This window comes from Vidua macroura, chromosome Z (genome assembly GCF_024509145.1).
Source record: "Vidua macroura isolate BioBank_ID:100142 chromosome Z, ASM2450914v1, whole genome shotgun sequence".
NCBI lineage: Eukaryota > Metazoa > Chordata > Aves > Passeriformes > Viduidae > Vidua > Vidua macroura.
In genome coordinates this window covers 7774325-7797721 of record NC_071611.1, presented here as the reverse complement: position 1 = coordinate 7797721, position 23397 = coordinate 7774325, and the positions used below count along the sequence as shown (strand labels likewise).

The following is a 23397-nucleotide window of genomic DNA, read 5'->3' as shown; positions in this document are numbered from 1 at the left end:
AGAATAAATAAATAAATAAATGGCCAGCCAAATAAATAAATAAACAACTAAGTTAATTAATTAAATAAGTAAGCAAACAGAGTTCTGTGATAAATAGTGATTGGCATTCCCACAGTAGTTCCCCAGTGTCCATGATCCCCTTCCCGTTCATCAGGTGAGGTTGCAGTCTGGATGAACGCGGTAATTCCACAGGTAACAAGTACCATCTGTATCCCCAGTGTCTCACAGCTGTCCATGAATGTGTAGCACAGAAATTTCCTCTTCCTTCCTCTCCAGTGGCTGTGTTTTGGGTGTGGGCTGTGCCACATACTGTGACCCCAGTGTCACCACAATCATACCCCTTTCCCCATCAGCTCATTGGTCGGAAGACATGTGAGTGGTACCACGTTCCGAGCCTTGGCTTCTGCTGTCACCACTCAGTCCATGGCCACTGGTGCTGACTGGGGATGGGTGTTTGCTCTCCATGGGTTTAGTGGGGTCCAGAGCAGGTTGGTGCTTCATTCGCCGTAGGAGTTTGTCCATGTGTCGGAAGCAGTCAAGAGCTTCGAGGCGGACGTGGTCCCAGGCGCAGGCGCTGTGGTTGTGGGCGAGGAGGAAGACGTGGGTATTGTTGAAGTACTTGTTGATGGTGAGCAGCGGGTTGCGCGGTCCTTTGAAGAGCGGGGCGTTGTCGGGGAGGCATTGCTCGAGGTGGTGGATGTGGTGCTGCAGTTTGTTGAGGAGTTGGTTGCGAGCGTGGCTGGGCCAGTGCTGGCTGCTGCTGCTTCCACTGAGGGTGTGGAGGAGGTGCTCGAGGATGTGTAGGACGATGGTGGCGGCTTGGTGCGGGCGGAGGTTGTCGGGGAGGAGGGTGTCGGGGAAGAAGGGCGGCTTCTGGAGATTGCAGGGCTCTGTCATTTTTGGAGCCATGTCCTTCAGAAGCTGGAGTGCATCCGCAGGATCATGGGTCCGCAGGTGTTGGCAGGTGAGGCCGGTGGTGAGAGCCACGATGAGGAGCAGGAGTGCCAGGGTGCAGTGCCACAGGCGGGGCTGTGCACATCCAGGTACAGCCATGGTGGAGCTCTGGGCACTGTGCAGGAGTGTGTGGTCTGGCTCGGTAGTGGTGGTTGCTTTGCTTGGGGTGCTGCTGGGCGTGCAGTTTTATGCGCCCATGCCCAGGCTTTCCTTTCATCACCATCCTCTAGAGAATTTCCCTTTTCCATTTTCACTTTTGTTTTTTCTGTTTGCTTTCTTCTGAAGGCTTTGCTGCTTGTCACTGACCAGGAGGGGACGCTGCTATGAGAACGGGAGCTGATACTTTCTCAGGGTTGCTGCCAGGGGGAAGCCTGGCTACCGAGCTATTACAGGAGATGAAAGTGTGGCATAAGTTTTCTGGTTGGCTGTGCTGGGGATGTGTTTCAGGGCTGTTTTTTCATCTCTTTTGTGTGTTGCCTTTTTTGGGGGTTTATTTTAAAATTTCTTTACCTACCGGCATCTATTTTTTCTTATTGCATACTCTAATATGATTTGTATATAATGTTAATTAGTGTTTTCTTATATTTTTTATTGACAAATATTGTTAGTCTCTCAGTCTTTTTAAATTCTATTTATATGTGTATATGTATATATATTTTAATACTTTTTTTTTTCTGTGGCACCTGTAGCTTTGCTAATGCAAGAGTTTTTCCTCTCCCTGCAAAATCTTGCAGAATATTTTTGGAGCCATCTCTCATACCCCTGTATCCAGAGTTAATTCCCCTTGGTATGTTGGTAGTTAGAAATAAATGCACAGATGTCACACAGGATTTTTTCATCAACTATTCATGCAGTGTTTGTTCTTTCTGGATTTTGGGGTTTTTTTTTTAATTGTGTTGTGAATTCTTTGTGAAAATGTGGCAGTGTTAGATGTTGTGGGGGAGAAGCAGGTGGGAGTATTTCTATTTCGTGTACTGGTCCACTTAGATGTGAAAAGTGAAAGTGGGCAGAATTCCAAGTGTAAGTCGTCACTGCTTGCTGTGTAACTTCAACAGTAAGAGATCCCCGTGGTTGCTGATAAAGCAAGAATGGGATTTTCTCCTGAGATGTTTTTTAAAAATTTAACTCAAGTAATGTGCATATTGTTGCTGTCTCTCTGTGGATTTTTTTGGTTTTTGGGTTCTTCTGGTGTGTGTTACATTGGGATATGCTGTCTTCTCTGTTCATCTGTTGCAAAGACCTTACAAATGCTGGTGTGTGTGGTACCCAGTGATCTGCTGGGTGGAACTTAAATCTATTATGTCTCATAACTTACCCTTTTTTTGTCATTTTCTGCTTCATTTTTTGAGCCTATTTCTGACATTTCACTTTTGGCTTTAGGCAGCTTCTCCTTTTGTAGGTCAGGAGATATCTGTGATGTTTGAAGAGCAGAGTGTCTTCCCTGATATTTTCCTTTGGGCAGGCATGAACTGCAGACATAACTGCCTTGCACTCGTATTTTCTAATGAGTTTTTAGTTTGTATGCACAAGTAGAATACAGATATTCAGTACTGCTGTGGTTTTCCCTTGCCTGAGGTGCAGTAAGAATAATTGCTACTCATAACACCCTCTTCTCATGCAGATTTGATCATATCTTGTCCAGTTTGTATAGCAGGAAAATGTTGGTGTGCTAATTCATATCAGCTGAACTGTGTTCACATCTCTTCTCTAGATCTTCTTTTTGTGTCATTTTCATCAGAAGGTTATGAGAGTACTGCTTTTGAATAATCTGCTAAGACTTTAAATGTGAATTTAGTTGTGTTTTGCCAAGTGATTCATGCTGGAGTTCCTAAGGGGGGGAATTACCAGGGAAGGAAATGTTGATGATGTAATGGCACCATTACAAGTTACAGAAAGCACATACAATACTAAAACTTTGCCACATTATTTCATATTTAGTGATGGAGGACTGGGTATAGGAGACAGGGAAGTGGAGCAAGGTGGAGGGTGCTGTCCACTCTGAGAAAACATTTGAGGCACTATGGCATTTGCAGAGAGGGGTGTGATAAAGGAAGTGATATTTCCAGTATCTGAAAATGTGTGGAAATTGATACATTACTACTCAGACTACTATTACTTACTAGACTTACATTACTACTTAGACTACTATTACTCCAATCTGTTTCTGGATTGGAGGTGGTGAGGAGAACATGAAAATTAGGAGGAAAAAAACAGATTACCAGACCCACAGGTGGATTTAACCCAGAGACAGAAGGGCAAACTTCTTACCTTTTCTCCCAAAGTGAGGTAAAAATACTGCTTTGGTTTTGCTGGCATGTCCTGTCATTTCAGAGTGCAAGCTTTCTAGAGTTGCTTACCTTGTAAAAGACCTAGAAGAATGATCTAAGGCAGTGGTTTCCACCTTTTTTATGCACCCTATCAGCAAAAAATTAGTGAGCACTCACCTTCATTATATTTTTACTTCTGAATTATATACATATACCCCTGTACTAATATATATATTATAAAACATACACTAAGATAAAAAATGAAAAAAAGGAGAGAAAGGTTAAATACTTTAAAATTCTCTTAAGTTGTATTTATCAAAGGTATCAAATCAATTTTCTTCCTGCAACCCAATGGGTTGGATACACACCCCACTTTGGAGACTATGACCTGAGGTCTCCTGTAAAGGAGTTTAAATAAATTTTCCAGTTATCCAATAATAACTGGTTTTCTCTCTCTTTTGATGTTTTTGTTGTTTTTGGAGCTGACATTTCCACTTGCAGAAAACAGGGCATGGTACAAGGGCAAAACCCTTAGACTTACACCCATGTTGTGATTACAGTCCTGGCCTGACCCTAGGCCTTTGATCCAGAATGCTCAGTTCTCTTTCAGGCAGTCTCACTGGAAGATGACAGTTCAGAGTTGGGAGCTGTGTGGGAAAACATTTATTTATTGCCTTTAACTTACCATTAAGAGATGAAATATTTGTATATAACATGAAAAGTGTCTATAAAGTAGGTTTATTTTTTAGCCTGAGGCTCCAGGTAAATTTTCAGCTTTGCTGCACAATGTAAGGTCAGCTTCCACTCAAACATCCTTTAGTTCTTACTTTTAGAATTTTCTTCTGTGTTTAGTATGCAGTTCATCAGATCTGTCCAGCTGTGTTCCAGTTTCAACTATTAATAAATGGTGTTGTCTCTTCCAAGGATTACTATGGAATTACATTCCCGGCTCCTGCAACCTTGACAGGCAGAGATGGGAGCCTTGCTAACAACCCGTACTCAGGTGAGCGCTAGTTAAAGATGAGGATGGCAAGTGAGATATGCTGGTTTCTCAGTGCAGGTCATCCTGCTGTTGCTCAAAGAGGTGTTGCTTTTCCCTTCTGTGGTCAAAGAAACCCTTCATTGTTCCTGCTCTTGCTCTTTAGCTGTCATTGCGCAAAGATGGTATTAATGCCATCCAGGATTTCAGCCAGTGGTTTTCATCCACTGCCAGTTGATTACATCTTAAAACTGTAGCCATAGGCATTGTGGTTCCTATAATGATGGTATTAAGTGCTCTCACGCTTCCTAGTAACCAGCAAAAAGGAATACTGGTTGGGAATGAGGTAGAAGGGATTGATGTTTACCCTCCTTGGTAAACATATGAGCATGCAGCTCTGTAGGCTGCCAAAAAGTACAATTTGTGAATTTTCTGCCTCATGATCACTTCTCTTGGAAGGCTGGTTTTGGGTTAATAACTGAATTTCCCTTCCTGCTTCTTCAATAAGGTGGCCCACGATGCAAGCCTTGTTTTCCTGGCCTTCAGCTACTGTCTTCAGAACTTTGGTGGTGTGAGGAACTGGACATCTTAACTAGTCACGCTTGACAAATAAACAGACATTGGCAAAAATATGCCCATCACTGCCTGTAAATCCTAACCTGCTTTCAGTCCATGAAGCTTAGCTAAACAGGTTAACCCCCAGGAGAGTCACAATTTAACCCAACAACCATTGGCTCTCTGGCTATTTACCATGCTTCCGCTTTTAGCATGTTTTATTGCAATGATCTGATAGTAATGAGTCTGCTCAGACCGTGTGAGATAGGTGAGTATTGGCATCTCTCTTTATCAGTGGAGTAGCCATGGCACAGAGTTCTGTGCCACGAACAGGCAATATCCCTGTGGCTGTCAGGAACAGAGACTGGGTGTGGGCTTCCCATAAACAACTGCAGGCTTTCAGGTGCAGGATGTGTCCTGTTCTGTAGTTGTCTGCTTCTATTCAGAGGATATATGTCCATTGAATTCTCCACCTTTGCAGTATCTTTGATAGCTTTTCTGACCAGTTCTTTCTTTCACAGGTGATGTAACAAAATTTGGCCGTGGAGATACTGCCTCTCCTGCTCCTGCAACCACACTGGCCCAGCCACAGCAGAACCAGACACAGACTCACCACACGACTCAGCAGCCCTTCCTCAACCCGACCCTGCCCCCAGGGTACAGCTACACTGGGCTCCCTTACTATGCTGGGATGCCTGGTGTTCCCAGTGCATTCCAATATGGGCCAACCATGTTTGTAAGTGTGACAGCTTCAACTGTAACGCTCCCCGCATGCCTCTCCAGTTTTGCTTTCTCCAGCCCAAACACTCCACATCTTGGAATTATAGGAAGGTTTGGGTTGGAAAGTATCATCAAAGACTGTCTTGTTCCAATCCTCCTGAGGGCAAGGATACCTTCCACTAGACCAGGTTGCTCAGAGCCTCATCCAACCTGGCCTTGAACACTTCAGGGATGTTGGCCATCCACATCTTCTCCAGGCAGCCTGTGCCAGTGCCACACCACCCTCATGGTGATGACTATTTTCTTTATATCTAATCTAAATCTACCACCTTTCAGTTTAAAACACCTGCCCTTTGTCCTGTCACTACAGGGCCTGATAAAATGTTTTTCCCATCTGTCCTGTAAACCTCCTTTAAGTGTAGAATGGTCACAGTAAGGTCTCCCTAGAGCCTTCTTTTCTCCAGGATGAACAGCCCCAACTCTCAGCCTGTCCTCATAGGAGAGAGGAGCACATCCCCTTGATCATCTTTGTGACCTCCTCTGGATCTGCTCCAACAGGTCCACAGCTTCCTCATACTGAGGACTCCAGAGCTGGAGTCAGTATTCAGGTGGATTCTCATTAAAATGGAATACAGTCAGCTTCCCCAGTCTGCAGGAGATCTCCAAAAACATGCAACGTGAGAAAATAGCTGCAGTCTCACCCAGAAGAAAACAAACATTTTTAAAGGCAAGAACTCATGGACCCCTGTGCAAGTTTCTGTAAATAGCTGACAGCTGCATTTTGTGTGCTTGCTGTCCCTGAAAGCCCTTACTAGTGCCTAGAGAGTCAAGGGGAGACCCAAAGCTGAATCAGTGAGCCTGGATGGAGGAGACCCCATTAAGTCAGAGAGCAGGGCTGGAAGTCTCAGGAGGAAAAAGGTTATTTGGGAAGAGGTGCTGCTCCAGGCAGAAGGGTAGATGAGGCTATTAAGGGCCCTGTAGGATAGTATTTTATGAACAGCCTCAGGCAGGAATTGATGTTTACTTTGAGTCTGTGGTTCTCAGGTTTGTGGGTAAAAATTTGCTGTTTACATTCAGCACATGAAAGAAATATGCAGCCTGTTCTGAGGGAGGGCTGCACTGCAATCACAGGGACAGCTCTAGGAGAAATCCTGTGACACAAATCCACTATAACAACTAATACTGCTGTATTTCCACTATTATTGCTGTAAGCAGTCCCATGCCATTCCAGTCCTCCCAACTCCAGACTGAATTCCCGACATACGGTGGAAGGTGCCTTCCCCACTAGATGGCAGAGGGAGCCTGTGCTCTAGCTGACGATACTTTTTGTACCCGTCCTTTGTCCAGGTACCTCCAGCATCTGCTAAACAGCATGGAGTCAACCTGAACACGGCATCGACTCCCTTTCAGCAGACGAGTGGCTACAGCCAGCATGGCTACGGTGCAGGTAAGGCCTCAGCCCTGCTGCCCTGTGAGCGCCCACGGCGCCACTCGCGCATCCTAACGCCCGGTCTTGTCACCCCGGCAGGCTACGATGACTTAACGCAGGGAACGGCAGCTGGAGATTACAGCAAAGGAGGCTACAGTGGGTCATCTCAAGCACAAAACAAATCTGCTGGCACTGGACCTGGGAAAGGTAGCACTTTGAGACTGGAGGTTCCTCTGGAGTGCGATTTAGTAGGGCAAACTCCCAGTGCTGTGCAGTAAACACAGCAGCCAGCTCTAAAGACGGTTGTGATCCAAGCTGTTTCTCCATCTCCCATATACAAAATGCTTTTCTAATGGCCCAGTTGTTCCTTCTAAATCTTATGGCTGAACTTGGCATAAAGATTTGTGTGGCTGATGCACAGTTTGGTCCAATTACAAATGGGAGAAATGGTAAGCTGCTTCCTAAGCCAAAGCATTATTTGCTGAAGAACAGAGTGATCCTTCAACAGTGCTGTGATTTTGAAACTTGAGCAGTTCAGTGCTGTTGTTGAAATTATCCTCTGCCAAATCATAGCTAGATTTTTAGTTTCTTGGTAGGCACCTGAGACACCCACATACTAGAGAGGAGCAGGGCACTTCACGCATCTCTGGGCTGTCTAGCTGCTGCCTGTACACACTCATAACCTTGTGTCATGCCTGGAAATGTTTCCTTTGTGACTATAAAAGCTGAAAAATTTATCCAGCTCATACAAAAGCTTTATTTGGCACATGCTGGTTAGATCTGAGAAGCGTATACTGGGCTGCTTAGCACTATATGGTTCATCTTCATTCGAAAGCAAGTACCAAGCATTTGCTGTGCTTTTGAAACACCAGGTGGTCACACTCTTTTCAGTGGAGAAGCAATCCAGGAAGTGTCCAAGCAATTCAGCAGTGTCCGAGGAGGGTTACAAAAGCTTAGAGCAGTACCCTTGAGCCCAGATCTCTGATTCACCGAACAAAGCAACCATTGGCTTTATTGTGATCCACGTGGAATTATCAGAGCCACTCTCTATAAACTGTGAATAAGTGTCTCTGAGACAGTGATGCTGATTCTGCCAGGGCAGAGGAGCACTGCAGACTACACTCTTCTGTAGGATGTGAAAGGACAGGGGCTCAGATGTGTAGGAGATGTTGAGTCTTATCACTCAGGGCACTACTGGAAAGTTCTTGAATGCTGCAGTAGAGCCAAATGCATCTCTGATCCTAGGGGAATGCTGGCTTTTTGTGGGCTTCAGTGAGTGGTCAGTGCAGCCAACTGCTGCCTGGTGAAGTGCATTGGAATCCGAGTGTTAATGGCTGGGTGTGGACCTGGGTGACTTATCCCAGTGGGCTTTAAGAGTGGGAACAAGAAGCTGAGCCCTTTCTTCTGTTCCCATGTGGGGTGCTGTGGGTCTGAAAATGGAGAACCAGCAGGGCAGTGCATCCCCTGAGGCTGCCAGAGGTGCCGGGAGCAAAGCTTGGGATTGTGCTGGCTGGTGGGGTGACATTCTCACCTTTGGTGGTGTTTCTGTTTTCCAGGTGTTTCTGTGACCTCAAGTAACACGGGTGTGCCTGATATCAGTGGCTCAGTCTATAACAAGACTCAGGTGAGGAGTGTTGGACCCTCCTCCCTCAGGGCCCAAGGCTGATGACTCCTACTCCCAGGCTGGCCAGTCTCAGGGTCAGCAGGCCACGGCATCTCTAACGCTGGCTCTGTTTGCTGCTGGAGTGAAGTCTCATCCTCTGTCCCACTGTTTCTGCGGTGTCAGCTCCTGACAGCAGCTGCTGGCAGAGGCTCAGTGCTCCCTGTGCTGCACACTGCCCACGCTACACCATGCCAGCAGTGTCCTGGGTGCAAATGAAGTTATGGGTGTTAGCATTTTTAGTCCAAATAGCCCTCAAAGCAGGTGAGTTGAGAGGCTGTTTGCTTTCCATCAGAGGGACAGGCAGTAGTGCCCGCCTCTAACACCCAAGGGTCCCTGTCCCAAGCTCACCCGTGGCCATTGCTCAGCATGCAGCTTCCCAAGCAAAGAAGAAAGTGCTTTGACAAGCTGTTCTGTGCAGTGGGCTTATGTCCAGCTCCTGTTTGGTCCTCCCTGCACCCTCAGTGGGGGAAATAGGTGTCTGGCTGCAATCCATGCTTACAGGTAGTAAGCCAGCTGTCAGCTCCATGCTTAGGGGTCAAGCTTTGGCCAGCAGGAGGAAAATATTACTGCAACTTCCTGTGTTTTTGTTGGGCTGCCCTGGATAGGTTGAGTAATTCTAGTCTGAGCCCACTCACTGGGGGAAGGACTGATTAGGCAGCTGCTGCGATCCCATGTCCCTCTGAGTGGAAAGAGGTCAGGAAAATAAAATGCCACAATGTCTGTGAAAATAAAAATTTCAAGAGCCATTAGTGCAGAAATGTGGGTGAGAACAGGAGCTGAAACTCATCCTCTGGTGTGCTTGCAGGTATTCAGTGTGACTTGGCTTCCTCGTGGGGTAGGTGAAAGGTTCAGGTGATGTGTGTTTGGGCCAGTCTTGTTCTGGTCTGGCTGGATCTACTCACACCAGTGTCTGACACTGTGCCCGTTGCCCCCTGTGCAGACGTTTGACAAGCAGGGATTCCATGCTGGCACTCCGCCTCCCTTCAGCCTGCCTTCTGCTCTTGGATCCACTGGGCCCCTGAACCCTGGTGCTGCCCCGGGTTATGCTCCAGCCCCATTTCTCCATATCCTCCCTGCTCATCAGCAGCCTCATTCCCAGATGCTGCATCACCACCTTCAGCAGGATGGGCAGGTGAGTCAGCCCCTTCTGCCTCTGCAGCATCCCCAAGAGCACATTGCTCCTGCTTCCCAGCAGGGTCTTGGGGTGTTTGTGTCCTTTTGCTCACTGGGAAGGGGCCTTGGCAGCAGTGGCTGTTGACCAGCTTGGGGAGGGAAGCTGAAGTTCAGCAAGGGGAAATGCCACTTCTGTCCCTGGGGAGAAAACAGGCCTGTGCACCAATGTAAGTCAGGAACCACCTGCTGGAAAGCAGCTCAGCAGAACAGGCCCTGGGGAGCCTGGTGAGCACAAACTGACCATGATCCAGCAATGTACCCTTCCAGCAAAAAGGAGCAGTGAGATCCTGAGCTGTACCAGGCTCAGCATTGCCAGCAGGTGAGGGCATCCCTGCCCTCTGCTCAGCTTTGGTGAGGCCACAGCTGCAGCATGTGTCTGGTGCTTGGCTCCCCACTGTGGGAGAGACATGGATGTGTTGGGGAGTGTCTAGTGAAGGACTGATGAAGGGGCTGGATCCTGTTTCCTGTGAGGAAAGGCTGGGGGAACTGGGACAGTTCAGCCTGGAGAGCACTGAGAGAGGATCTCATCAATGTACAGAAAGGGAAGATGTAAAGAAGACAGAGCCAGGTTCTTTCCAGTGGTATCCAGTGACAGGAACAGGGACAGTGGGCACAAACTGGAACTCAAGAGGTTCCCTCTGAATATCAGAGAAAATGTTTTTGCTGGGATGGTGACCAAGCCAGACTGCCCAGGATAGTTGTTGGAGTCTCCATCCTTGAAGCTGTCTGGGAATGATGCTGGGCAGCTGGCTCTTAAGTTAGCAGCTCTTAGCTGCTTAAGCAAAGGGGTTGGACAAGATACCTCAAGAGATCCCTGCCAGCCTCAGCCAGGCCGTGATTGTGTGAAGAGCCCATCCTGCTGTGGGCTGGGGGGGGATAGTGTGTGGGGTGTGAAGCTGAGACAGGTGCTGCTGTGCCATGTCAGGGGGTCAGGAGGGCAGGATGTGGGCACTTGTGCTGTGATTCTGGGGAAAAATCAAGCATCCCCTGCAGATTGCAGGTCAGCTCCCATTCGGTTTCACCTGCACACGTGTTTACTTTCCTAGCACTAAATATTCCCTGAAAAAAACAGTGTTCAGCTTTACAGTCCAGTAATAGGACATGATTTTGTGCTCCAAATGTGTGACATCCTTGTCTGGCTCACCTTGGGAAAGCTCCTTTGCTGTGCCTGGCCCGGCTCCTCACTTCCCTTGTGTTTGAGCTTGTTGTGCTTGGGAGGCAGTGGGATAGTGCATCCCCAAGCTCCTGCCTGGTGTGCCCATGGTTGCTTGGCCTGGACTGTGGGATGTAGAGATGGTGCAGGGCAGAAACAGATCTGTTCAGGGGGGAGCATTGCTGTGCTGCTGCGTGTCAGGGCTGTCCCTGGTGATTTGGGGTGCGCTCGTCTTCCTGGGAATGCTGGTGCTGTGGCAGCTGATGCTCCTGTCTCCTTTGTTTCCCTTTTCTAGGGTGGATCTGGCCAACGCAACCAACCCAGCACCATGCAGCAAAAGTCTCAGGCTACCAAAACCGCCTATGGCACTTCTCCATACTGGACAAACTAAACCCAAAACCGGGGAGGGGGGAGAGAATGAAAGGAGAGAAGGAAGGAAGAGAAAAGAAAAAAGAAAAAAGAAAAAAGAAAAGAAAAAAGAAAAGAAAAGAAAAGAAAAGAAAAGAAAAGAAAAGAAAAGAAAAGAAAAGAAAAGAAAAGAAAAGAAAAGAAAAGAAAAGAAAAGAAAAGAAAAGAAAAGAAAAGAGAAAAAGAAAAGCCCATTCTTGGAATTATTAGGAAAAATAACTGCTCAGCCAAATGTCTGTGCGGGGAGAACTGCAGCCAGCCAGCCATCCTCTGTGACTTGCCTGCTTCCTCTTTGAGTTGCTGTTATATGTAATATATTTATGTATGTATTTGTAAATGTAATAGAGCCTAAATGTGGTTTTCTGCATCTTGCAGCCTGTTTTATTTTCTTTGTAGGAAAACTAATTACTCATTTTCCATCTGCACCAGGGCATCATTCTTTGTTTTGTATTTTAAGTTCTATGGGTTTTGTAACTCTGTCAGACAAAGACAAACTGAGCCCTTTTTTTTGGAGCTGGAGCCCATTTATTTAATGCAGTTCTAAATTCAGACAAATAAGGAGACCTGCCCTTCCAAAAACCTAAATCAAGATGTGTCCTGTTGGTTTGATTTTACCCCCCGACCCCCAGTATAGCTGTTATTTTAGAGGGGGAAAATAAAAGAAAGAAAAAAAAAAGTTCTGTGGGCCTTCCCCTTTCTTTCATTTCCTCCCTCCCTCCTGCCCTCTTGCTGTGGAAGACAAGCTCTTGTGGGCAGTTTCATCACTGCGGCCTTGAGCTGCAGTCTCAACTTTAAATTTTTCAATTTTTTAATAATAATAAAAAGGACAGGGTTTTGGTTTTTGTTCATGCGGAGGTTTTTTTGTTGGTGGTGTTTTTCTCTAGCAAGAGACTTTGGATGGCTCAGTGTGTCCTGGAACCTCCTTTGCATCATTAGAGGCAAAAACTATGTAGCGGTTTCTTAAATAAAAGTATAAGCTGTGTCTTGTACCTCTTTTTGCCCTGAGCCACCTTCCCAGGAAAGCCAGAGCTACTGGATGGAAACTTCATCTGTCCCTCCCCACTTTTTTTAAAACAAAGACCTTGGAGGCAACTCCTGGTCCTTCCTGTCCTGCACCAGTGCAGTGAATGTTCTAGGAGTTTCATTTCTTTATAGCCCTTCCTCCACCTAATAAAGATCTGATCATACCACTGGTGTTTGTCTGCATTTTCAAAGGCTCCAGGAGCAGTTTTACTTTTTTTACAGGAGCCTGTCCTTTTCTACCTGCTCTTGCAAGAGCAGCTAACCTGGGAGGGTAAGAGCAGCAGGTGTGTTTGACAGCAGTGAGTTCACCTGTGTGCTGAGAGCTCTCAAGCACCCACAGCAGGGATGGGATCCGGGGCTGCACCCTCGCTGCTGCCCTGAGCAGCCTGTTCTGCCTTTGGTATCTCCTGGGGTGGTGCTCCAATTCCCTTTGAGCAGCTGGGATTGGTAAGGACAGAGCACAGCTGCAGCTCTGCCCTCTTGCTTTGCTCACGAGGTCCATGGGTTCCACTAGGAGGAAGGACAGGGGTGTGAGAGCTCCTGAGGGAAGTCTCCTGCCCCAGACTTACCCTTCTGATCATCTGTCCCCATGCAGCAGAGGAGGTGGGTAAATGTGAAGCACACAACAGGCATGGGGCTTTTATTCTTTCAGTAACAACGAGAAAAAAGAAGTCTGTTTCTACCCTAAGAACCATTTTTCTTTCTCTGTTTCAAGCTCTTGGCCCCTGTGAGACCCAGTTGTCACCTAGGCCTCTCTCAGCCTCTGAGCAGCACAAGAACTACAATGGCATTCCTCTGCCCTGGCTTAGGTTTTGACACTGGTTGAACTCCAACAGCTGCTCCAAGCCCTTTTCAGCTGCTGTCCCACTGCCAACAGCTTTGGGGCCTGAATGTCAAGGAGGGCAAAAATGTTTCTGCAGGCTGGGGCCCATCAGTTTGCACAAGACTGCACCAGCAGCTGAGCCCTCACAGCAGAAGCACCTCATTTACCCGTTTCAAAACACAGACTTCCCCAGAGCTGCCTTCACTCCTTTGAGGTCTTGTTTATAGACACCCAGTGCAGCCCTGCAGGTCTAGCTTGGTTCTTGCGTGCGTGTCACAGTCCAGAAGCAGCTGGAGCTGGGGAAAGGCAACGGGAGAGATGGTGCCGGCCCCCAGCAGCCCCTGAGCCTCAGGTCTCACACCTTCCCATCTGCCCTGGGGTCCTGCCTGCAGGCAGAGCGTTGCCTTCAGCCACAGGCAGGCTCCTCTCTTCGTGAGACTCAACAAAATGTTCCTCCCTTCCCTTACATTGTCACTTCGGCAGGATTTGCCTGCAGCAATTTCACTCTCTAAGCCATGTTGCCACTGATGGCAGAGGCAAGGTTGCCCAGCTGTCTTGGCCACCAAATAAAAGAAGAGGAAAACCTCCCCCTTTGCTGCCCCCGAGACTTACCCAGGGCAGGGTGGGCTGGAGCCCTTGCCCTGCCTTTGGTCCCACACTGCTGCTGGAGGAAGCTGCTGCTGGCAGCTCTGGGCAGCCCATGCTGTAGGGTCAGGCAGGAGATACAAGCAAGCCGGATCCCAGACAGCACCATCCCTCCCAGTCCCTTTCCGTAGATTGGAGACTGCTTTGGGAAGGCAGCTCCAAAATGCCATCACCCTTCCTCCAGCTCAGCTGTGCAGCAGAAGCACTTGGGCTCCAGCCACATTTGACCAGCAGCTGCTGTGCTGCCATTGATACCAAGTGCAGCCAGTGCAACTCCCTAACACTTGTCCCGCTAGTTTTAGCTCAACTGTAGCAGCTGGGGCACTGCAAACACCCTGTTCCCTTCCCGAGCCTGCAGGGAACAGCAGGGGACCGGCAGGGCTGGCACCCGGGAGGGCTGGCAGCCATGACCTCAATTTCTCTGCCAAAGCTGTTCCCTGACCCAGCGGTCAAACTGCTCCTCCACCCTGTCCAACCCTTTCAGGAGTGCCCTTCCAGGGCACCGGCCACCATTAGCTCTGGCCCAAGTCACATGAATCCACAAACCACCTTCTCACTGGTCTCCCCCTTCCTACTTAGGAAAACTAAATATAACAGCAAAGGTCTGGCCTTTTGCCAAAGTCCTCTAAATCAGTTCGTTCTTTAGTCTTAGGTCCAGGCAGCTGTCAAACTGCAGCATTATTCTGCAATAAATGTACAGATATTGGTGTATAAATACATCCACGATCCCAGAGCAGCAATTAACTCATGAACAGCTGTTATTCAAAGCTTTGAGTAACCCATGCAATGCAACCAGCTCAAACATGGAAGTAACAGCACAGAGATATTTTCATTTCACATTTTTATTAGTAGACAGATGTGCAGAAAAGACAAAATATAACTACTGAAGGAGAAGACAACACAAAAATGCATCAGTTAATTCTTTCTGGTAAATTATACTGAAGAAAAAAAGCAAACGATTTGGGAGTTCAGCTAAGAAAACTACTAAGAAATCTAGTGTACCCTGCTGGTTTCAGAATGGTTGAAAACTGCATTTGAAGGGACATGTAGCTGCAAATGTAAACGCTAATATTGACTGAAACAGGAGAAAAGGGGTTAAGAAAAACCCAGAATACACAGAGCAGGTAAACATTTTTCTGCAATCTCTTAAATAGTTTCAAAAAAATCCCCTAATACTTCAGTTGTATTTCAAAAAAAGGAAACCAGCAAGTCAACAAGCAATGACACTGCACAGGACAGTGGGGAAGAGAAATTCATCTGGTTAATGTCGGAGCTCTCAAAAGAGGTTGCTTTTTTTGTCATTAAAAAAGGGTAACAGAAGAGTCATAATAATGCATCTTACAACACCAAGCTTGGAAATACAAGTCACTGGAGAGTATACAGTGAAGACGGTCAAAAGTACAGGGGAAATCCTGAAAGATGCAGTATCCTCATTTCCAACCAAGTCATCAGCAAAGCCAGTGTTGCCACACTCTGCTCCTTCACCCCCTACAGCCATCTGAAAGTTGGAGGTTGGTGGTCCTGCCCTGGCGTGGCCCCGAGTCCAGTCCTGCAGCCAGGAGCATCAGGGGCCCCTGTGCCAACCCTGGCGCTGACCTCGCAGGGTTGGTGTGAAGCTCGGGGTGCCCCATACTGTCACTAAATGCAGGGGAGCCCCCCTCCAGGCTCCAAAAAGCACCTGGGGCTGAGTCAGTCCTTGCTGGAAGAAGGCTGACACCTCAGGAGGGTGCAGCTGCCTTCCCAGGTAACATGCAAGCAGGAGGGCAGGCGGCGAGGGAGCGCTGGGCACAAGGAATCGCCACTCGGGCAGAGGGATGCACCACCAGGGCAGGGACTGTCCCTGCAAACCCCAGCCAAATAACACTTTGGAGACAAATCTGCCTCGCTCACTTCATGCAGAGGCCCGAGGGCCTTCCTCTCCTCTCCATCCGGGCAGCGCACTCGGAGCTTTTGCCCAGTCTTGCCCCGGGACACAGCCACGGACGGATCCAGAACAAAGCCTGCTCCCACCGAAGCAACCCCGAGGGACCCGCAGCTGGGGACGTACCATGGAAAACCCTGAGACACACGGAGGGGACGCACAGGCTCTGGTCAGGGTGATGCCCCTGTACCTGCGGGGACCGAGGGTCTTGCCCAAGCAGGGCCAGCACCTCTGATCTGCTCCCGGGGCTGCCAGGCCCAGCTGCGGATCCAGGGATCATGCAAAAGGGGAAGTCGGGGCACTGCACCACAGCCAAACACGAGCACGCTGCAACGGGGGAGAGCCGAGGGCCTGAAGAAGAGGGGTCTGACACAGGAACATGCAGGATCCCCCTGCTCACGACGGAGCACCCTAAGCTCTGCCAAGGGCTCCCAAAAACATGCGGGAGGCTGAGCTCGGGGCATCAGCTGAAGCACACTGCTGAAGAGCCTCTAAAAACCTGCTGCTGGCCTGCTCTGCTGTGGGGCTGCACACACCGCTGTGCCCCAGGGAGCCGGGCAGGGGAGAGCCCAGCACTGCCCACCTCTGCCCGCAGCACAGACAGCCCGGACACCCCGCAGGCGCCAAAGCGAGCTCCAAACTCCGCTGGCCCTGCGGGCTCTTTGAATTCTTCTGGGAAATGCATGCAAAGTATTTCTTAAAAAAAAAAAAAGAAAAAGATAAAGAAAAATCTAGTCTTTGCTACCTCTTACAACTCTGCTGAAAATCCACAGTAAAGAATTTGCTTCCATAAAAATGCAAGTGCTGGAGGAGAACAAACAGAATTCCCCTCTTTTAGGAGCTCTCCTGTGTGTAGTTGAAACCTCAATCCATAACCTCAGCTTCCATGTTTAAGCAGAGAATTGGAATGGAAATTAATGCCTATGAAATGTCGGCAGAATTTCAGACATCATCAGGAAGCTAGGATCTCACACTGTATCACTTGGATTGTCTTTTTTGAAATCATAAACCTTTTTATTTCCCATGTAGTTAACTACCTTTTCTATGTAAACAAGCCTATGTCTAAGCAAGTGCATGTCAGCTGTTTTTAAGCTAGGCCGCACAGAGCTGTACCTGCCCACAGGTGACCTACACAGGTGACAGAAGGCAGCTCCAGAGGCACAGGGCTGGGCTGCAGGGAGCAAGGCCTGCCAGCCAGCACAGGGCAGGAGGCTGCTGGTCTATCTCACTGCCAAAAATAAGTCCAGCATGAATGGTGGCCTTCTGGGCAGCAGGATGCACATCTGCTCTCCTCCCTTCAGAGAGGGGCAGCTGGCAGCAGATCTCAGCAGAACAGCTAAACAGAACTTTTCCAACTATATCCTAGTCTGGTAAAAAAAAAAGAAAAAAAAAGAAAAAAAAAAGAAAAAAAAAAAAAAAAAAAAAAAAAGAAATAGCAACCCAGGGCTCAGTTGTACAGATGTGAAGTGTTAAGTGTTTATTTTATGTTCATATCACAAGCCTTTTCCAGAGACAAAGCTGATTGTGCCCTCTGGGGCTCCAGGGGCCAGCTATTTCCTAACTCAGCAGGCTGAAAAGGAATACTGTACCTTTCAGTGACATCCCATCAAGCTCAACACACAGTAGCTTTACACTCTCCGCCCCACACCTTATAAAGGAAAAGCCACCACCACAAGGCTAAACGAATGTACACACGCTATTATTGTAAATGGAGCAGCTAAACCTTGGCAATTTGCTTCGTGGGGATTTTTTTCTTCCCAGTAAATGCAGCACTTTGAGCTCCCAAAAACCCGGCTTCCAATGGATTTGTTCCAGCTTTAAATACATTAAACATCTCAATGCAAGACTGTATTTAATTCAAGACTCTAAACACGAGCAAACCTGTTTTGCCGTGAGCATTTCATAGAGAAGTGAAAAGGGGAGTTTCTTTTTTAAAAAGAAATTGTAATACAGTGATGAAAGGGTTAAGAATGCAAGAATTCAGACATTCTGTGGAGGGTCTCTAAGAGGTCCATAAAAAAGGAGCAAACAGATCCATACAACAGGAGACAGCAGGAGACAAAGTTTTGTGTTGGGTTTTTTTGTTTTGTTTTGTTTTTTTTTTCTTTTTTTTTTTCTTTTTTTTGACACCTCCCCCCCCCCCACTTTTTTGCTGGACTGCTGCTAGGTTACCGCTGCTCCCTTCTGGCCTGAGTCGGCAGGGCAGTACAGGGGCATAGAGGGAGCAGGTCACGACTCCTCGTTGCCGGAATCATCATCATCGTAACAGTCGGCATCCTCCTCCTCCTCATCTTCATCGTCAATGTCGTCATCGTACAAGTCGTCGTAAAGCAAATCTGAACTGTTGTCATTGGAAGGCACTTTAGTTTTGATGCAGTACTCTGCCAGTGTAGTGGGGACCTTCACGCCATCCTTCTCTGCCTCGGCTTTGGTAGCCAAAACCTGTTTCCTGTGGGGAAACACAGCAGGGATGTGAGCAGGGCTGTGTGCCAGTGGCTCAGCTCCCCGCCCTCCTCTCCAGGCCCTGCCCAGCCCTCCTGGCAGCTGGGGAAAGGAGCTGAGGTTTGCAGAACGCACCAGAAACAGCACTGGAAATAGATTTCATTCCTGCAGCCCCAGGCTTGGGAGCACGCCAAGGGGGTTTGCAGCACACACGCTCTCGGCAGCACATGAAATCAGTTATCCCACAGGCTCTGCACTAGAGACCTGCCAGAGGCCAAAGCAAATTCCATTCGCTACCGTAGGGATGGTCAGAGATTTCCTAGGATGATTTATGGACTCTGATGCTGACAGCTCTGCCACAGCATGCTCAAAACTGCAATTCCCACAAGCCTTTGGCAGCTCTCAGCTCCCACGGAGGGTCAGAGCAGCTGGGGCACATGGCAGCATCCCAGGAGACAGCCTGGGGCTCACAGAAGCCAAGTGTTTTCCATCACCCTGAGCCAGGCCTGGCTGCTGCATCCCAGCAGGGAGGAGCAGATGGCAGCCTGTCCTCTCACCCACCCAGGGCCCATCACTCTGCCATTCCCTGTGTGGAGTGCACCCAGCTCTGCTGGAGCTGTGGGAGCTGAAGGATTCTCAGCACAGAACCCCCCTGGCCCCACCCAGGGCCACATCCTGCCTGCCCAGCTGGCAGAGACAATGCAAGTGTGGCCTCATGCCAGCAGTTCTGCTCCAGGTCGGGCTGTCCCTCCACAGCAGCCCTGGCCCATGCTCACATCATCCCCCTGCAGCTCCTGATAAACCAAGGGCAGGACTGAGCAGTGGTTCCAGATAATCCAATTCAACTCCGCAAGCCCTTGACAAATCCTGCTGATGCTCCTTTGAATTGGAGGGACAAGATTATGATTCACGCATGCATTAAGCACAGAAATTAGTAGGATGCAGTCAGTATGCATCACATCCCAAGCAATGCAGGGCTTAAAGACAAGCAGGAACTTTGACTGGGATTTGCTACTAGCCAATAGGTTTTGCAGAGCATCATGACAGATTAGTCTGAAAAAAGAACAATTTTAAGACAAATCAGCCCAGTCCTCCTGCCCCAGAAGTTTGCGCTGCTTCTCTGTGCTGAAAATTCTAGAGGGACTTGAAGCATGGACTTTGAATAAGACACTGAAATGAATTTCCAAATAACATTCTGCTGTGAGATGCTGGTTTCAGCAAATTCTGGAAGCAGCCTGTTTGATAGGATTCAAAGCAGAATGCTGGTAGCCCAGCATCACAACTGGCAAAGCTTACCTTATGATTTCGGCGTACTCCTTGTCTTTTCCTTTACTGTCCCTCCATTTCCTGAACATGACTGATGCATCCACATTGGCTGGGGAGAATGTGTTGGGCTCATTAAGCAAAGAGATTACACTCAGTAAGATAGTCCTGAAAGAGGTAATCACGACAGCAGAGTCAGAGCTAACGCATTCATGGATTCTGGATATCCACAACTTCTTTAGGTGTTGCATCATGAACTTATTTGAAGCCAAGTCTTAAGCTGAGGACAGTGTTTTTAAGTGAGAACAGGTATTTATGAACCTCAGACTCTGGACATTGGTGCAGGGAAGGTGATACAACACAAACCTCATGTGACTATAGACCATTGTGTCTGCTTGGGACAGGGTAGCACAGAAAGCTACAATCAGGCCAGAATTCAGCTTGTCTGCACTATCCACAGATGTGGGGGGGCTGGAAATCTGCTCTGTGGGCTGTTCCTGGTGGCTTGCAGCCTCCAGCAGGAAGCCAGGCTGTTTGCCTGCCCTGCACAGAAGGACCACTATGACCCAAAGCCAGCAGAAAAGGCTGCACTACTTTTCCCCTGCCCTGCCAGGTGGTTGGGAGGCTGAGGCTGGGGCAGGACTCCTATCCTCAGCTAGTGCCCCGCTCAGGCTGCAGCAGCAGCTCTCAAGCACAACAAGGGGAAGACAGTGTAGATGCTTTTCACTGCCCAGGCAAGGTGCCAGGGCCCAGTGGGATTCAGCTGCTGGTACTCAGCAAAGCCAACATGAGCCAATCATGTAACCCCAGGCAGGCAGGCAGGCAGGCAGGCAGACAGACAGACACACAGTCTTCTGGGATTTCCAGCCAGGTGCCCTGCTCTGCTGGCATTTACCAGCTGCAAACACCATCCTCTTGCCAGAAGCTTTCTCCTGCAGTTCTTAGAAGCCTGCACTTGAGAGATGCAGCCTTTGCTGCTCACACCGTGCCTCAACCAGCCCAAACACCCATACCCAGCCACCGGCTGTAGCAGCCACAACAGCATCACTCATCCCAGTGGTCCTGCCAGCAACAGCTTTCCTTTCAAGTGGAAGGGACAAACAAGGGACAGAGAATAGCTCTTGAAACACAGCATTACCTAACAGCCACTTTGCAGACCTTAATTAAAGGAGACTGGGAGCCGCAGCTCTGTTTGCACTGATTCAGGGGCATGTTCAGAGCACATCTACCAGATCATATATCTGGGTACAATTCCAGGAAATGCTTGGTCATTTGGATACTGAGTATCTTTAAAGGTTTTCAAAATAAACACTTGTATCTGAACAGACTGTTCAGCACAGCTATCAAGAGAGCCTTACACAATTCATTTTCTGAATTATATAATTCTGTACGAAAAGAGAGCAGCAGCTCTGGAAGAAACTGTCTCATTGGATTGAAATGATGGGCATAAGAGATAATTTTCTACTTCATCTCAAGAATTCATTTAAGAGCCTTTGATTCTCTGCAAACAGGCCAGCATGTCAGCTCCAGCATCATGCAGCAACTTTCACATAGAGCAAACAAAGTCTAGGGAAGGTCAAGGACAGGAATTCATATCTGGATTTAGCATCTGCTCTACCACACTTCCATCAATAGTGAGGAAAAGCCAATTTTCACTGTGTTGTCCAGACACCGAAGTTACTGCAAAGCTACTTAAATACACCAAGACAACTGTATTAGCAGTGAAGCTCTGTGAGCTCTTCCTTCCCATCCAGCACATTAGATCAGCTCCATCACTGCTGATATCTTTAAGAGCTGGACAGTGTCCTCCAACTCAAACCTGGCTGCCTAGAACAAGGTACAGTAATAGAAAGGCATCCCAGCATGGGGGATCTGACAGGACTAAAACCACTAAAGAAGTTCAACCATGCGGGACTGAAAACTCAGCACCAGATGCAAACCGCATGGGTTGGATATAGGCTGAGTCTCTGGGATATTGTCAGGGATCTGTCTCCCTTTCAGACAAGGCTGCTGTAGCATGGAAGAACAGCCAGCAGAGGCTCAAGGAAACAGATCTGTTCTCGTTTTTTCTCCTGTATCAACATAAGAAGGCTCAGACGCAGATCAATTTCTTCCCAAAGAGACATGATATAGATTGGCTGGTGCTCCCAACCAGCACATCCTATTATATTCCTTGTTGAAAAAGGATTTTTTTTTTTTTTTTTTTAATTCCAGCTGCTATCCATATTGTAGCCTTTCAGAGCTACCTGAAGAGGTAGGTATAGATTGGTCCAAGTGCATTTTTGCCTTCTGGTATAAAGTTAAAAGTTTTAGCCTAGGCTGCACTGACAGTCATGTTACTGCGTCAAGCTGTTTGTGGAATCTGCCCAAATCTTAGGCAGCAAAAAAAAAAAGTCAAGAAAAATGGGAATCCTCAAGAAACAAAGCAATAGGCAGACAGTACATCACCTATCCACAGGAGATACAGGTGTACCAGTACCTTGAATACTGTGCAGAGTCCCGGCCTGTGCAGTTCAAGGGTAGGGGAGACAGATGGGATGTGGAGAAGGACAACTAAAATGATCAGAGAGCCTCAGCCCTGAGCCTTTTACCACTCACTCAGCTCCATGGGACATAGGAAGCAGTATTCTCTGCCAAACAGGTAAGAGCTGCATTCCTTCACATCTTGCTGGGTTTTGCTGTGTTTACTTATGCCTGCATCACCTAGCTCCCAGTGATGGGAAAGTCCATACTGATTGTGTTTAAAAAATAAATGAGCCTGCTTGACACCCTTAGAAGCACATGTGAACTCTCACAGTTGAAGAATGAATTTTCCCCTTCAGATACTTCAACCCCATTCATCTGTAGGGAAATAGTCAACACTTGGCAAGATTTACAGCATTCAGCAGTGGAGGAGCAGCTCCCTCCCACATCTTCAGCCCCTCTGCCTCCTGTCTGACACTCTGGAGCTTTCCCAAGCCAGATGGGACCCCAACAGGATGCACTTCTGCTGGCACTCCACCCAACTGGTGATGGTGGTAGCAGGCTAGAAGTGAAGGACCAGTTTTATTTTCATTTGCTGATACATTAATTTGCTGCGGAATATTTTGACCTGTTACCCTTAAGCCCAAGATGATTCAAGAGCATTAGCACTGAAAACTGCAACTGTGGTGAGGGAGAGCAGAAATTAGAGAACAAGCACCATGAGAAGTTCCATGTCAGTCTCTACGGTTTAATTTAATGAAATATTATAATGAAATGTATGTGTGATATATGTAATTAATGCCCAAAGCTGTTTCCTAACTGTGAGTTAAGGCTTGTCACCTAGTTGGTTCTTTATTTGACAGTGTCTTGTAATAAGAATTAAATTCAGCTGCTGTTTCAAAAACATGGACAGGTTAGGCCTTGAATGTCTCTGGTACTTAGTGATCCTTTGTATTTTTGTCAGGAAGAAAACCAACAGCTGCTCCCAACACCACTCAGTAGGACAGGAGACAGACAAACAATGGAAGGCAAACAAAAGGCAGAACTCTGCAAAGTTGCTTCTGCTGGTCAGAATACTCAAAATCCTGTATTGGGTTTGCAGGCCCGAGCTTTGCTAGCCAGAGGGCTACAAGGGTGGTTTCTGTGAGAAGCTGCCAGAAGCTTCCTCTATGTCTGGCAGACATAGGCAGGTCCAAGGACAGATGTGCCACTGGTCAAGGTTGGGCCAATTGGAAAGGGTGGTAATGTCTCTGGGAAAACATATTTAATAAGAAGAAAGTTTTAACTGTGTTCAGAGAAGAGTGGAGGGAGAACATGTGAGAGGAACAACCCTGCAGACACTCAGATCAGTGCAGAAGGAGGAGCAGGAGCCGCTCCAGGTATTGGAGCGGAGATTCCCCTGCAGCGTATGGTCAAGACAATGGTGAGGCAGCTGTGCCCCTGCAGCCCAGGGAGGGCACAGGGGAGCAGAGATCCATCTGTAGCCCGTGGGAGAGCCCAGGCTGGAGCAAGGGGA

The 23397-nt window shown here is 48.0% G+C and overlaps 2 protein-coding genes across 10 annotated transcripts in view; one reads left to right on the top strand and one right to left on the bottom strand.

Annotated features, from left to right (window-relative positions):
- The window catches only part of LOC128821686 (ubiquitin-associated protein 2-like), a 120411-nt gene extending 109066 nt beyond the window's left edge, over positions 1-11345 (top strand). For 5 of the 9 annotated variants that reach the window (XM_054002878.1, XM_054002877.1, XM_054002880.1 and 2 more), the window contains 7 exons: positions 4146-4224; positions 5277-5491; positions 6823-6922; positions 7004-7111; positions 8461-8528; positions 9508-9699; positions 11189-11345. In XM_054002878.1, coding sequence (XP_053858853.1) covers positions 4146-4224; positions 5277-5491; positions 6823-6922; positions 7004-7111; positions 8461-8528; positions 9508-9699; positions 11189-11284 — 858 coding nt within the window. In that variant the 3' untranslated portion in view covers positions 11285-11345. Of the gene's footprint in view, positions 1-4145; positions 4225-4708; positions 4822-5276; positions 5492-6033; positions 6203-6822; positions 6923-7003; positions 7112-8460; positions 8529-9372; positions 9403-9507; positions 9700-11188 lie in introns of those variants that run through there. The other 4 variants (XM_054002876.1, XM_054002881.1, XM_054002884.1 and 1 more) reach the window with 3 other exon arrangements.
- A 3271-nt stretch (positions 11346-14616) lies between these two features.
- The window catches only part of UBE2R2 (ubiquitin conjugating enzyme E2 R2), a 54641-nt gene continuing 45860 nt past the window's right edge, over positions 14617-23397 (bottom strand). The window contains exons 4-5 of the mRNA XM_054003374.1: positions 19452-19586; positions 14617-18162 (exon numbers count right to left, since the gene is read on the bottom strand). Coding sequence (XP_053859349.1) covers positions 17943-18162; positions 19452-19586 — 355 coding nt within the window. The 3' untranslated portion in view covers positions 14617-17942. The remainder of the gene's footprint in view (positions 18163-19451; positions 19587-23397) is intronic.